General features: G+C 35.2%; 1 protein-coding gene across 1 annotated transcript in view; it reads left to right on the top strand.

Annotated features, from left to right (window-relative positions):
• Nucleotides 1–12,070, top strand: part of KPNA5 (karyopherin subunit alpha 5) — a 50,410-nt gene that overhangs the window by 28,528 nt on the left and 9,812 nt on the right. Inside the window, exons 7-11 of the mRNA XM_020971605.2 lie at nt 1,155–1,243; nt 4,843–4,942; nt 6,333–6,496; nt 10,041–10,119; nt 11,187–11,312. Of these exons, the coding sequence (XP_020827264.1) occupies nt 1,155–1,243; nt 4,843–4,942; nt 6,333–6,496; nt 10,041–10,119; nt 11,187–11,312 (558 nt within the window). The remainder of the gene's footprint in view (nt 1–1,154; nt 1,244–4,842; nt 4,943–6,332; nt 6,497–10,040; nt 10,120–11,186; nt 11,313–12,070) is intronic.

Here is a 12,070-nt window from a genome sequence, read left to right as displayed (position 1 = left end):
TGCTTTTCATAATTACTGTTTTACTTTCCTACCATACTACTTGATGTCATTAGTCCTAGCATATTTCAGACTTCTTAACTGTCACATTTAAAAGTCAGGTAGGTGACTTAAATTTTGGGTACAGGGCTTGGGAAATAAGTTATATTGCTATGGTATATTAATAGTATGATGTTTGTATAAAAATCTTAGTATTCTTTAGTATGTCTTGCTCTTTGAGGCCCAGTATCATTTTTGATGCTTAGCTTTGACTGATGCAGGAAATAATAGAGAAGGAGATTGGAAAAAAATGAATGAATTGTATGAAGGATTTCATTTGAGAAGTAATAGGAAAAACGTAACAATTACACAAGTTTTTCTGAACAAAGAAACTGAGACACAGAGAGATTGGCTTGCCCAAGGGGGAAGAGACAGATACAGAGACAGTTATAGGCAGAACCAGGTTGAAAGATACAGGACTCCTCATTCTTAGTTCTAGCTGCCCTGCATGGTAATTATTGACTTTAGTAGCTACCTCATATTTGCTTTTCTGGTATATGAAATCACTTGAGGCAAGAAACTGACTGTAGGTAATTTACCTTTTTATTTAAGTATAGGCAATCCATGGAATGTTTTTAGTGCCAGGCTTTTAAAAAAAAATTTTTTTTTTTGTCTTGTCATCTGACATCAGGCAGTCATCTTCTGCAGACAGTCTGTTCAAGGCAATGCAAACTTAATTAACATTTCCTGTTTCCTTTAAGCACATACTGTCTCCCAAGTGGGTATTAGATAATCCTTGGTATCAACAATTAGAATATTGATTGTTGAGTTGCTAGTAATAGTAACTAACCTCTCTAACTCAATTTAGACTGGGACAAGCTGTTTAGCCTACAATGGCATACAATGTCCATGAGGTTGTAAAGAAACAAAAGAAGCAAAATTTTTTCATTTTGGGAATAATTTTCTTTTAAAGGTTCCATTTATTGTAGCTCGATCAAAAGGATTATTCTCATGGTTAAAAAAACTTAGATTTGTATTAATTTTGTTTTAAAATACTGTTCTTAAGAGAGTTTCTTGTTCAGGTAGTCAGGTGGGACAGTGGGAAGATAGTTGGTTTAATAATTTGCAGCCAGTACAGAAATGCAGATCTAAATTTTTTTTTTTACTTTGATTTAAAGGCAGTATGGGCACTTGGTAATATTGCTGGTGACAATGCAGAATGCAGAGATTTTGTTTTGAATTGTGGAATACTTCCCCCTCTCTTAGAGTAAGTATTTTATTTAAATTTTTATTATAGCTGAGCTAATATAAAAGAAAATCTGTATTTCTTACTTTAGTAAAATTTTTTGTTATTTTAAAAGATGCTTAGGTATTTAGGTATTTAGTTTGAAATGAAGCAAAGTAATGAAAATTATGCATTGGTGACTGATTTTTAATGGCTATTGTTTATAAAGTAAAACTTAAAGCATTTGTCTTTAAAAGTCTTATGGTTCATCAGTTTAAGTACTCCTTCCATCAGCACAGATTTCCCCTACTCTTACTTCTTACCTCCCCTCCCCTCATCTTAGTGATATTTTCTTGAGTTGGTCTGACCAAAAAAAAATAAATGAATTCATTATCATGCATTTGAAATTAATATATTTAAATTATGGAATTTCTCAAATATCTGGTCTTGAAAGGCCTACTGGAGGTTATATTCTGCTGGCAATAAATAACCTTGGAGAATCCCAGTGCCATGATGAGACATCACAGTGCTAGTCATCTATCTGATGTGATGTTGGGAAAAGAGTTTGGATTTGGAGTTGACACCTGGGTTCAAATCCCAGGTGTGCTTCTTACTACTTGTGTGACCTTAGATTATTTTACTTTTGTGGGCTGTAGTTTGCTCATCTGTAAAATGAAGAGGTTGGATTAGATTATCTCTAAGGTCACTTCCAACTCTAAATCTGTGATCTTCTCCCTTAGTGAAGGAGTAGTGACTTTACTGAAATAAAAGTTCTAGGTGAAAGAACACACATAAAGGGAAACTGAAACAGGTATGGGGTAGAAAAGGAAGATACTTGCCTTGGGGGCTTGATGGAGAAATCCAGAGATGTGCAGCCAGGTGGGAAATAAAGAGATGGTTGGTCAGGGGTCCTTCCTTCAATGGAGGTTCTGGGGAGAGCTGTTCATTCTGCCCTCCAATCAGAGGGAGGGTCCCAGGGGCAGGGGGTCTCATGAAGTGGGAGCTCCAGGGCTGAAGTGATTTTCTAGGATGAAGAGGTTCCTTCTTGGAGCAGGATGAAAAGGCCAGAGGAGTATAGCCGAGTAGGAAATAGTAGGAAATAAAGAGGAAAAAAACCCTTTATATTTATATGCCAGTTTATAGTTTGTAGATTGCTCTTACATATGTCATTATTTGATCTCACTAACTCTGTGAGATTTGTAGTGTAGTTATTATAAATTATAATGTAAATGGCAATTGTTTCTGTTTTAGCCAGAAACCCTGAGGATCTTCCCCTCCCAGATTGATATTATTTTATTTTTTGACTGGGTAAAAGAGACCATTCTTTACCTTGCCTTAAATCATTGAATGGATGTTGGCTCAGACAGACTGAGACCTAGAAAAGACCTTAGCTTCAAAAAGGCCAAGACCTGCATCTGTGGCCATCTCCATTTGTCCTGATCTGTATCTAGTCACTGGACCCAAATGACTTTAGAGGAGAGAGTGAGGCTAGTGATTTTGCACAGCCTTTCTTCACTTAAATCCAATTCATGACATCTCCTTTCTGATGTCATGGTCCTCTGAGAATGAGGAACAAACAACAACAACAGCAATTATTATAATTCTCATTTTACAGATGAGTTGATGAGATACATTGTGCAACATTCTTGGGGCCACACAGCTATTAAACAACGGAGGCTAGGACATAAACCTTGGTCTTTTTATTTCAAAGCATAGTGTTTTTTCTTCCATACCACACTGCCTAGTTAAATATTTAAATTAAAATATTGTCATAGGCAGTATGCATTTGATTTTTGTATACATTTTGTATTGAAATCTGAAAACATAAAATTTTGATACTGTTCTATAAATCAGAATTTTATTTATGACCTTGAAGGTATATCTTTTACGTGATTTAAAAATATTCACAGTGAGTTTTATGTAAGATTGTTTTATGTAGTATTATGGGAACAATCTTAATTTCCTGCCAAGTGGATTATTTGAAAAGTGAATTTTAAGTTGTCCTGTTAAAAACTACTAAACCACGCTATGTTTTATTGAAAATTATTTTAAAATTTTTTCTACTTTTCCTGTGTAGTGTCATGTGTTTTGTACTCAAACAGTAAGCTTGGAAAGAGCCTAGTGTGTGGCAGGTATTGTGTTGAAAGATATATGGTTTTCCTCTCAACTTAGTTGATTTGTCTTACTGCTTTTTATACAAATCCATCTCTCATTTCTTACTAAAACTTTTCCATTGCTTAAAGAAACCAGAATCATTTAGCGGCAGGAAATTAAGTTCACAGATTGATCAGGGATGTTCTTGTTGTCTTCTGTTTAGTGGAACAGAATAGTAAGAGGGAATTCTAAGCACCTGACTCTTAAAGGTAAATTCATATATGATCCTCGGTGGTCAGGACTCATAGTGTCTTATAGAATGATGAACTGTTTTAATAAGTCAGAAATTCACAAATTAATTGCTAAGCTGCACAGTTGAACATAATTGGAATTGGAATTCAAAGAAAGCAGAGATCCTTGTAGATTTTTCAAGAACTGGTTATTATAAACCTCATAAAAGAAACACCATAGGGAAATTGTTGTATAAATAAGACATTTGGGTATATTAAAAGCAAAAAGCAACTGGGTACTTCTTAACATTTTTACTATACCATACTAGTTTTTCTGTGATGTCACTATTGTGCCATTATTGAATTTAACATTAAATGCATTTGTATGTGCCTTTATTTGGTGTGTACCATTTGTGTTAGATGTTGAAAAATCTTTTGTTATGATTTCTTGACAATGTTATAAATGTTTATATGCCTTTTTATCCTACTTCAGCAAAACCCCTGTACAAAGAAAATAACTTGTAAAACAAAAGACATCTTTTAATTGTAATCTTCACTGTGTTCATCATAAATTACTTGATAGAATCCAGAGAGTAGAGAATCCTTGTGAAATGAAACAAGAACCACGTTAGATAAAGGCCGGATGCTTTCCCCTCATTCTGTTTAAAGTATGAGGTATTTCTAGCTTTGTCAGTTGTTATTTTAAGTCATGTGGTCCATAGAAACTCAGTTTGACTCTTAATTCCTACAATTTGCATATTGCCAATTCAGTTTCTCATGCAGTCCATGTATCAGATTTAGAGAAGACAAACAGACATATTATATTTTCCACAGGTCAGGTTGAAATCAAGTGAAAAGCACATACGACAGTCTTCTAAATGTCAGTTTCTGTTTTACTTTTTCCTTGCTCTAACTTTTTTAAGGCCTTGCCTATATCTGGATGTTTGTCGTCATGACTAAAGGTAATGCAGCACTCTAAACAGTTATTCAGAAATAACTGGATTGGTTTCAGTAATCAGCACTTTAGTTTAAATGTGCTTTATGATTTTCATTATCAACCTTTCAAAACCTATGAAAATTAGAACTAAAATAATTTTATGTTTCAGAAAATCTTTTAAGGTAGTTGCAAGTAGGTATTATTTTGTTCTTTGTACTTATATCCTTAGCACCTAGGACAGCCTACCTGGCAGGCTCTTAATAAATGTCTGTTGATCAAGTGATTGAGTCCCTTTTCCGAAACAATCTAAATCCCCTCCCCACAAATGTATTTGTGAATTATTGTAAAAGGGGACAATTCCTTTTTTCTTTTCTTGCCAGATTACTGACAAATTCAAACAGACTCACAACAACTCGAAATGCTGTGTGGGCCCTTTCAAATTTATGTAGAGGCAAAAACCCACCTCCAGACTTCAGCAAGGTATGACTCACTTAGACAAATTGATAAATATGTCTTGGACTTTAAGGGAAGATGTAAGAGACTGAAGGTACTGACCAAGAGTTCCATTCTTCTCATGTTAGAAATAAGGTAATTGAGGCTTACAGTGGGGATGTGAATTGCTCAGAATCACAGAACCATTGTCAACATTTTGGAAACTAAGATGTGGTCCATTGACTCTTATTCCACTGCTAGGTCCATTATCCTTGCTACTTCACACCTGTCCTAATCTGTAGTCTGCTGTTCTCATTCTGATTTTTTTAAAGTGTGTTACCCACATCGTATAGTAGAATAACATTGCTGAATATTTTGACATTGAATAAAAGAACAGTCCCCATGAAGACAAGTTTTTTTTCCCTCTTCTTCTTGACATTTAAATTATTGACCCAATGCTGTTGTCACCCAGAAGGAAAAATGACATCCTAAAGAGTTTGAAATTGGTTAGGGGGAGGCTGCAAAGCTGAAAACCATATTTTTCCTCCTAGTACTAGACCTGTATATGTAGGACTAGTTTCAAGAGTAAATGATCTGTTTGAGAATTCTTTTTTAAAAATTGCCATGGCATTTATATATGTTAAAATGTTGATTTAGAATTTAAATTGCATATAATTGCAAGGAGGTGTTAGTCTAATTGTATTCTGCCATAGACCAATTTTAGAGTATTGTGTTGAGTTCTAGTCACTACATTTTAGGGAAAGACATTAATAATCTGAAGAGTACCCTGATCAAGGCAGTTAGGGTGGTGAAGGGTCTGGAATTAATGTCATGTGAAAATTGAATGAAGGAACCAGGGATGGTTAGCCTGGAAAAGAGATGATGTTGGGGAGAATGTGATAGCTGTTTTCAATAATTTGAAGTTATTTCAGAAGGAGGAGAAGTTAGGCATATGCTTACCTCCAGAGGCTTAAACTGAGAGCAATAACAGGAAGTTACAGAGGCAAATTTAGGCTTGATTTGAGAAAAATGTTGGAAATAATGAGAGCTGTTGAAAAGTAGAATGGGGGGCAGCTAGGTGGTGCAGTGAATAGAGCACCGGCCCTGAAGACAGGAGTATCTGAGTTCAAATCTGGCCTCAGACCAAACACTTGACACTTATTAGCTGTGTGACCCTGGGCACACAATTGCCTTTAAAAAAAAAAAAGGCAGAATGGGCTATTTCAGCAGGTCATGAGTTTTCACTCCCCCCACCCCCTCCAGTCCTTCCCCTCTGGTCTTTAAGCAAAAGCTGGATGACTACTTATTAGTGATGTTGTGGCAGTGATTCTTTTCAGTTATGGCTTGGATTAGATGGCCACTGAGAGTCCTTCCATCTCTGAAATCCTGTAATATCAAAGGAATATTTAAACTTTTGAGTCTTTTTATTTTTCTTCAGGTATCTCCTTGCTTAAATGTTTTATCAAGATTATTGTTTAGCAGTGACCCAGATGTATTAGCAGATGCTTGTTGGGCCCTTTCTTATCTTTCTGATGGACCCAATGACAAAATCCAAGCAGTCATTGACTCTGGAGTATGTAGAAGATTGGTGGAACTTTTGATGTAAGTATAATTGTATGATCAAGAAATGTGTAATTATGTATTAAATTTAGCTCTGGCTGTAGTCTAACAATAATAATTATGGCTCAGATTTATGTATCATTTTGAGATTTACAAAAGGCTCTACATGTATTATTTAATTTGACCTTTAGAGTAGCCCTATGAGGTAGGTGCTATTTTTTTATCATTTGTAAAATAAGGAAACAGACTGAGAGAAGTTGTAACTGACTTATGCAACTAATAAGTGTATGAATTTAAACTCGGATTTTCTTGGTAAGTGCAGCACTGTGTCTTTGGTCTCTAAACATTTTTGATCACATAAACTTATTAGTAAAAAATTTTGAACATGAATGATAATGTTATTAGTGATAATAATAGATAATATTTAAATATATGTATACTAGTTCTATATTATAAAAGAACACAAGAATAGAAGTTAAAAGTTGAAATAAAAATGGAACACTTTAAATTTTCTTATTAATACAAAACTTTTTCTCGTTAAAATATATATTTTATTTTATTTTATTTTTGTCTAGGCAGTGGGATTAAGTGACTTGCCCAAGGTCACACAGCTAGTAAGTGTTATGTGTCTGAGGCTGGATTTGAACTCAGGTCCTCCTGAATTCAGGGCCAGTGCTCTATGCACTGTGCCACCTAGCTGCCCCCTAAAATATATATTTTAGAGTAATATAATTGAATGTGTTCATCTTTTAAAAGTCTTGGATTAAAACTTTGTGATATAGTGATTTGAAGGACTAGTTCAGTTTATTTCAAATACTTGAAAGAGCTGAAAGAGAACACCTCACAAAACATGTAGATCCAAATGGAAGAAATGCGTCTTTGGATGCACTGACTAAAATTTTCATTTTCATTTACTAGTTGTGCAAATAATTTGTGATTGTTCAGTCTTTTCAGTCATGTTCAACTCTTCATGACCCCATTTGTGGTTTTCTTGGTGAAGATACAGGAGTGGTTTGCCATTTTCTTATCCAGCTCATTTTGTAAATGAGGAAACTGAGGCAAACAGGGTTAAATGACTTACTCAGGGTCACACAGCTAGAAACATAAGATTCTGACTGACTCCTGAGCTCTATCCATTTTTCTACCACAAAAGGCATTGTGGAGAGCTTAAAACATGAGGCAGAAGAGTTTGAACTTTATCTAGTAAGACAATAGATAACCCGTGAAGTTTGAATGACTAGACGTGGGCAGGGATTCTTTAGGGAAGTTGTAGGGAAGTTCTCTAAGGAAGTTGTTGAAAAGATTAATTGAAGTTGTGTCATAAAAGTATCTTTGGTAATTGTGAGTGGAAGCCCTAACCTTTGCTTCTGCTGCTATTCCGCTCAATTCACCCCCCCCCTCCAAAAGTCTGCCTGGCATCTAATACTGCCCTTAATTTGACTCTTGCCATTGAGCTCCCCTCCACCAGGCAAACCAGCTAGGACTGGAACACCAAAATCAGAGCTAGAGCACTGGCAGAGCTGGCTTTTTTTTGACAGTGCTAACCCAATTTAGTTAAGACTACTTTGTAATTTTTCCAGCATTTTTTGTCAGATAGTGAGTCTTTGGCCCAATAATTTTTGTCCTTGGGTTTATTAAATGCCATCACTGTGTTTTGTTGCTTCTGCATCTTGTGTACCATTTCTACTCCATTAATTAGCTTCTCTTTTTTTTAATCAATTTGAATACTTTTGATGATTACTGCTATGTAGTATAGTGTGAGATCTAGTACTGCCAACTAAACATGCTCTTCATCCTCAGCATGATCTCTGGTTACTCCATATCTTTTGTCATCACCTTGCATTTGTGAATTATCAGTCTTTTACTACTAGTTCCTTCCTTCATCTTTGTTAATCTTTCTGCAGTTTGACAATGTTGACCACCCCTTCCTCAATACTCTCTTCTTCCTTGGCTTTTGTGACATTTCTCTCTTCTGATCTACCTTTCTGAGCAGAGCCTCTGGACTTTCCTTTGCTGAATTATCATACATATCCTGCTTCCCTCTAATCCATATATGTAATTCATCAGCCTTAAAGTACCAAGTTCATATTCCTAAGGGATATGTTTGACCATGTCATTCAACTCAAAAAGGTTGTGGCTCGTTATTTCCTCCAGGATTATGTAAAAACTCCCTTGTTTGGCATGTAGACCACTTTACAACATGGCTCTAGTCTCTTTCCAGACTTATTTCATGTCATTTTCCCCCACAAACTTCTAGGTTCCTTCCTGGAGGTTCCTACATACATACATTCCATACCTGGAATTCTCTTCTTCATAACCTTCCCCTCATATAATCCCTAAATCCCTTTTAGGCTCAGAGTGCCACCTTCTATAAGAGAGACCATTCCCCTTAGTTATTAATGCTTTCCCCTGGCCTCCAAATTACTATATTCACTTAGGATATAATTTCTATTTATTCATCCATGTACATGTTGTTTTCCCCCAGTAGATGTAAGGTGTTTTTTTTTTTTGATTGATTTTTTTTTTTTGGCTAGGCAGTGGGGTTAAGTGACTTGCCCAAGGTCACGCAGCTAGTAAGTGTTATCTGTCTGAGGCCGGATTTGAACCTCAGGTCCTCCTGACTCCAAGGCTGGTGCTCTATCCACTGCGCCACCTAGCTGCCCCTAGATGTAAGTTTCTTAAGGGCATGATCTGTTTCTATTTTGTATTTTGATCCCTAGCTCCTAACTCAGGTAGTAGGCACTTAATCTTGTATTCAGGCAAGAGTGGGGACTTGGTGAAGAAGTGGAATATTTGTTTAAAACAAGGTTCCTATCCTCCCTTTAAGGAGTTTTCATTCTAGTTAAAGGATCATTACTATCATTTACCTACTAAAGCATAGATTTCCATGTATTGGAAATAATTCAGTATTAATGGATTACAGCTGTCAAATTTATTGTTAGTATTTACTATTTTTTTTATTAATTAATTTATTTTGATTTATCAGTAATCACTTCCATATGCTTTTGAGTTTAAAATTTTTCTCCCCCTTTCTCCTCACCACCCTCCTCAAGACGGTGCACAATCTGATATAGGCTATATATACATTTTTATTAAGCATATTTTCAGATTAGTGATGTTGTAAGTAAAAATTAGAATCAATAGGAGGAACCACCAGAAAGAGGAAACAAAACTCAACAGAAGAGGAAAAAAAATAGCAAATAGTATGTTTTGATCTGCATTCAAATTCCATAGATCTTTCTTTGGATGTGGAAGTATTTACTATTTAAGAGAGAGATGGTTCTTGCTTAGAGAGGCAAATAAAACCTTTTAGGGGCAGCTAGGTGGCGCAGTGAATGGAGCACTGGCCCTGGAGTCAGGAGGACCTGAGTTCAAATGTCGTCTCAGACCAGACACTTGATACTTACTAGCTGTGTGACCCTGGGCAAGTCACTTAACCCCAATTGCCTCACCAAAAAACAAAACAAAGGAAAAAAACAAAAACCAAAAACCAAAAATAAAACCTCTTATGTAGCTTTTTTTTCAGAAATGTGTAACTGGTCTGTCTTGTTATATGTGTGCAAATTAGTTTTTTTATTGTCTTCAGGCACAATGATTATAAAGTGGTATCACCTGCATTAAGAGCTGTTGGTAATATTGTGACCGGTGATGACATTCAAACACAGGTGAGTTCAGACTTCAATAAGATAAGTATTTAAATGGCGGTATAATCTATACTCGAATATATTACAAATTACAAAGTTACTTGTTTCATACTGATAGTTCCTTCAAGTATATCCTATAATCTTTCCATGTGTAAATAGATGTACTCTTGGTGACATGATTAAATATTTGTTGGGCATTTACTCTTTTAGTCACTGTACTATGTTTTGGAGTTATAGAGATATAGGAAGGACACTGTCCCAGTCCTCAAGGGAAGGAACTTTTAAATATCATTCTGGGAGAAGGAGTATACACACACAAAATCAGCATTACAAAATATAAATATATCATTATATATGCATTAAATATGTGCTGTATCTGGCCAATTAGATCTGTAGTATTTCATCAAAGGAAAAGATCAGGGGGCTGGAGAGATCGGGGACCTTACATTTGGACCTTACAGGAAACGTGTCTTATCTAAGATTGGAATGGATAGTCGGCACCAGTGGTGAGAGTTGAACCTAGGTTTTCTGACTCCAAAGTCAATGCTGTGCTACTGCCTCACCTCTTCTATGCTGCTTCAACTTGAATTTTTTTGAGTTTTTTGAATCACAAATCTTAGAGCAGCAGTAGCAAGGGGAAAACATGTAGACTGTTAGTTCCATTGTTAGTTGATGTGAATGCCTCTGCTTTTATCTCCCAAGTAGAGTCTTCTTAGTTGTTAAAGCAGAAGAGGTAGGGGTAGAGGCTTATGGTAGATGTTGTAAGGGCTTTTCCAAATATTAGACTTTTCCAAGGACCTTTGATGATCTCAACAAGAAATTGATAATTAGTATTCTCTGGCAACATGTTAAGTGTCCCATTCTCTTCTACCCCCATCCTTTTGTAACCCTTTCTTTAAGCATTTCCTTGAAAGCACAAAAATTCATATAACTCCTGATTTATCTATCCAAACTAACATTTGCCGTTTGATTTTTCACATGGAAAATATTCTCATTGGTTATAACTTATATAAATTATTTATTATGCCCCAAAATTTACTTGTAATATTTGTATTTTAAAGATTGTTTTAACATCTAAATTTTTATAGGTAATTCTGAATTGCTCTGCATTACCCTGCCTCTTACACTTACTTAGTAGTCCAAAAGAATCAATTAGAAAAGAGGCTTGCTGGACTGTGTCTAACATCACTGCAGGAAATAGAGCACAAATTCAGGTAAGCATTTTTCTGATTGATATTTAGAGATCTCTTTACTTTTTTTTTTCCATTACTTTAAAGGAAGTGCTTATGCTACAGGTATGTATGCTGTATATACATTTCTGTATAGTATAAATGGTGCTAAAAACCCCAGAGTACAACCGAGTCTTTGGAATAATGATAGATAAAATAAAGTTTCAAGACACCAGAAGAATTTGGTAAGTGTCTTGTAGTCTGACGTAATGATTTGCCTGTATCTGTTGTATTTCATTGAAATACGCTCATCATGCTAAATGTTAGCTACAGTTGCTTACTTTTAAAGTTATTATACTGTTCTGTTTCTTCCCTGATTAAATAATAGTATTAAGTATATCATTATTCCCATTGATTTTCTTGTTTTGAAGTGGACAGTTGTAGGCCTAGTTTATCAGTACAGATGATACTGGCTAATAATACCTTTTAAAAATATTTTATTGATACTTGTTTTTTTTTTACATCGCTGTCTCTAACCAGTAACTTATTTCCTCTACAATAGAAGCCTCTTTTATCAAAGAAAAGCATTAGACAAAACAAACTGAGGTGTTGACCATGTGTTAAGAGTACACAAAATATTCCATGCCATTTCACTAATAAGAGGAAGAAAATATTTCTTTGCTAGTGCTGTGGACTTGATCATTAAATAAATCTGAATTCTGATGTTTTTAGTTTATACTTAATAAAATATTATTGTAGTCATTGTGTATGCTCTTAATCTTGCTCCTTGATCTACATTAGTT

The sequence above is a fragment of the Phascolarctos cinereus genome, unplaced genomic scaffold (genome assembly GCF_003287225.1).
Source record: "Phascolarctos cinereus isolate Bilbo 61053 unplaced genomic scaffold, phaCin_HiC Scaffold_5;HRSCAF=322, whole genome shotgun sequence".
NCBI lineage: Eukaryota > Metazoa > Chordata > Mammalia > Diprotodontia > Phascolarctidae > Phascolarctos > Phascolarctos cinereus.
Note: the sequence above shows the minus strand (reverse complement) of the source record. Positions and strands in the feature narration are given on the sequence as shown.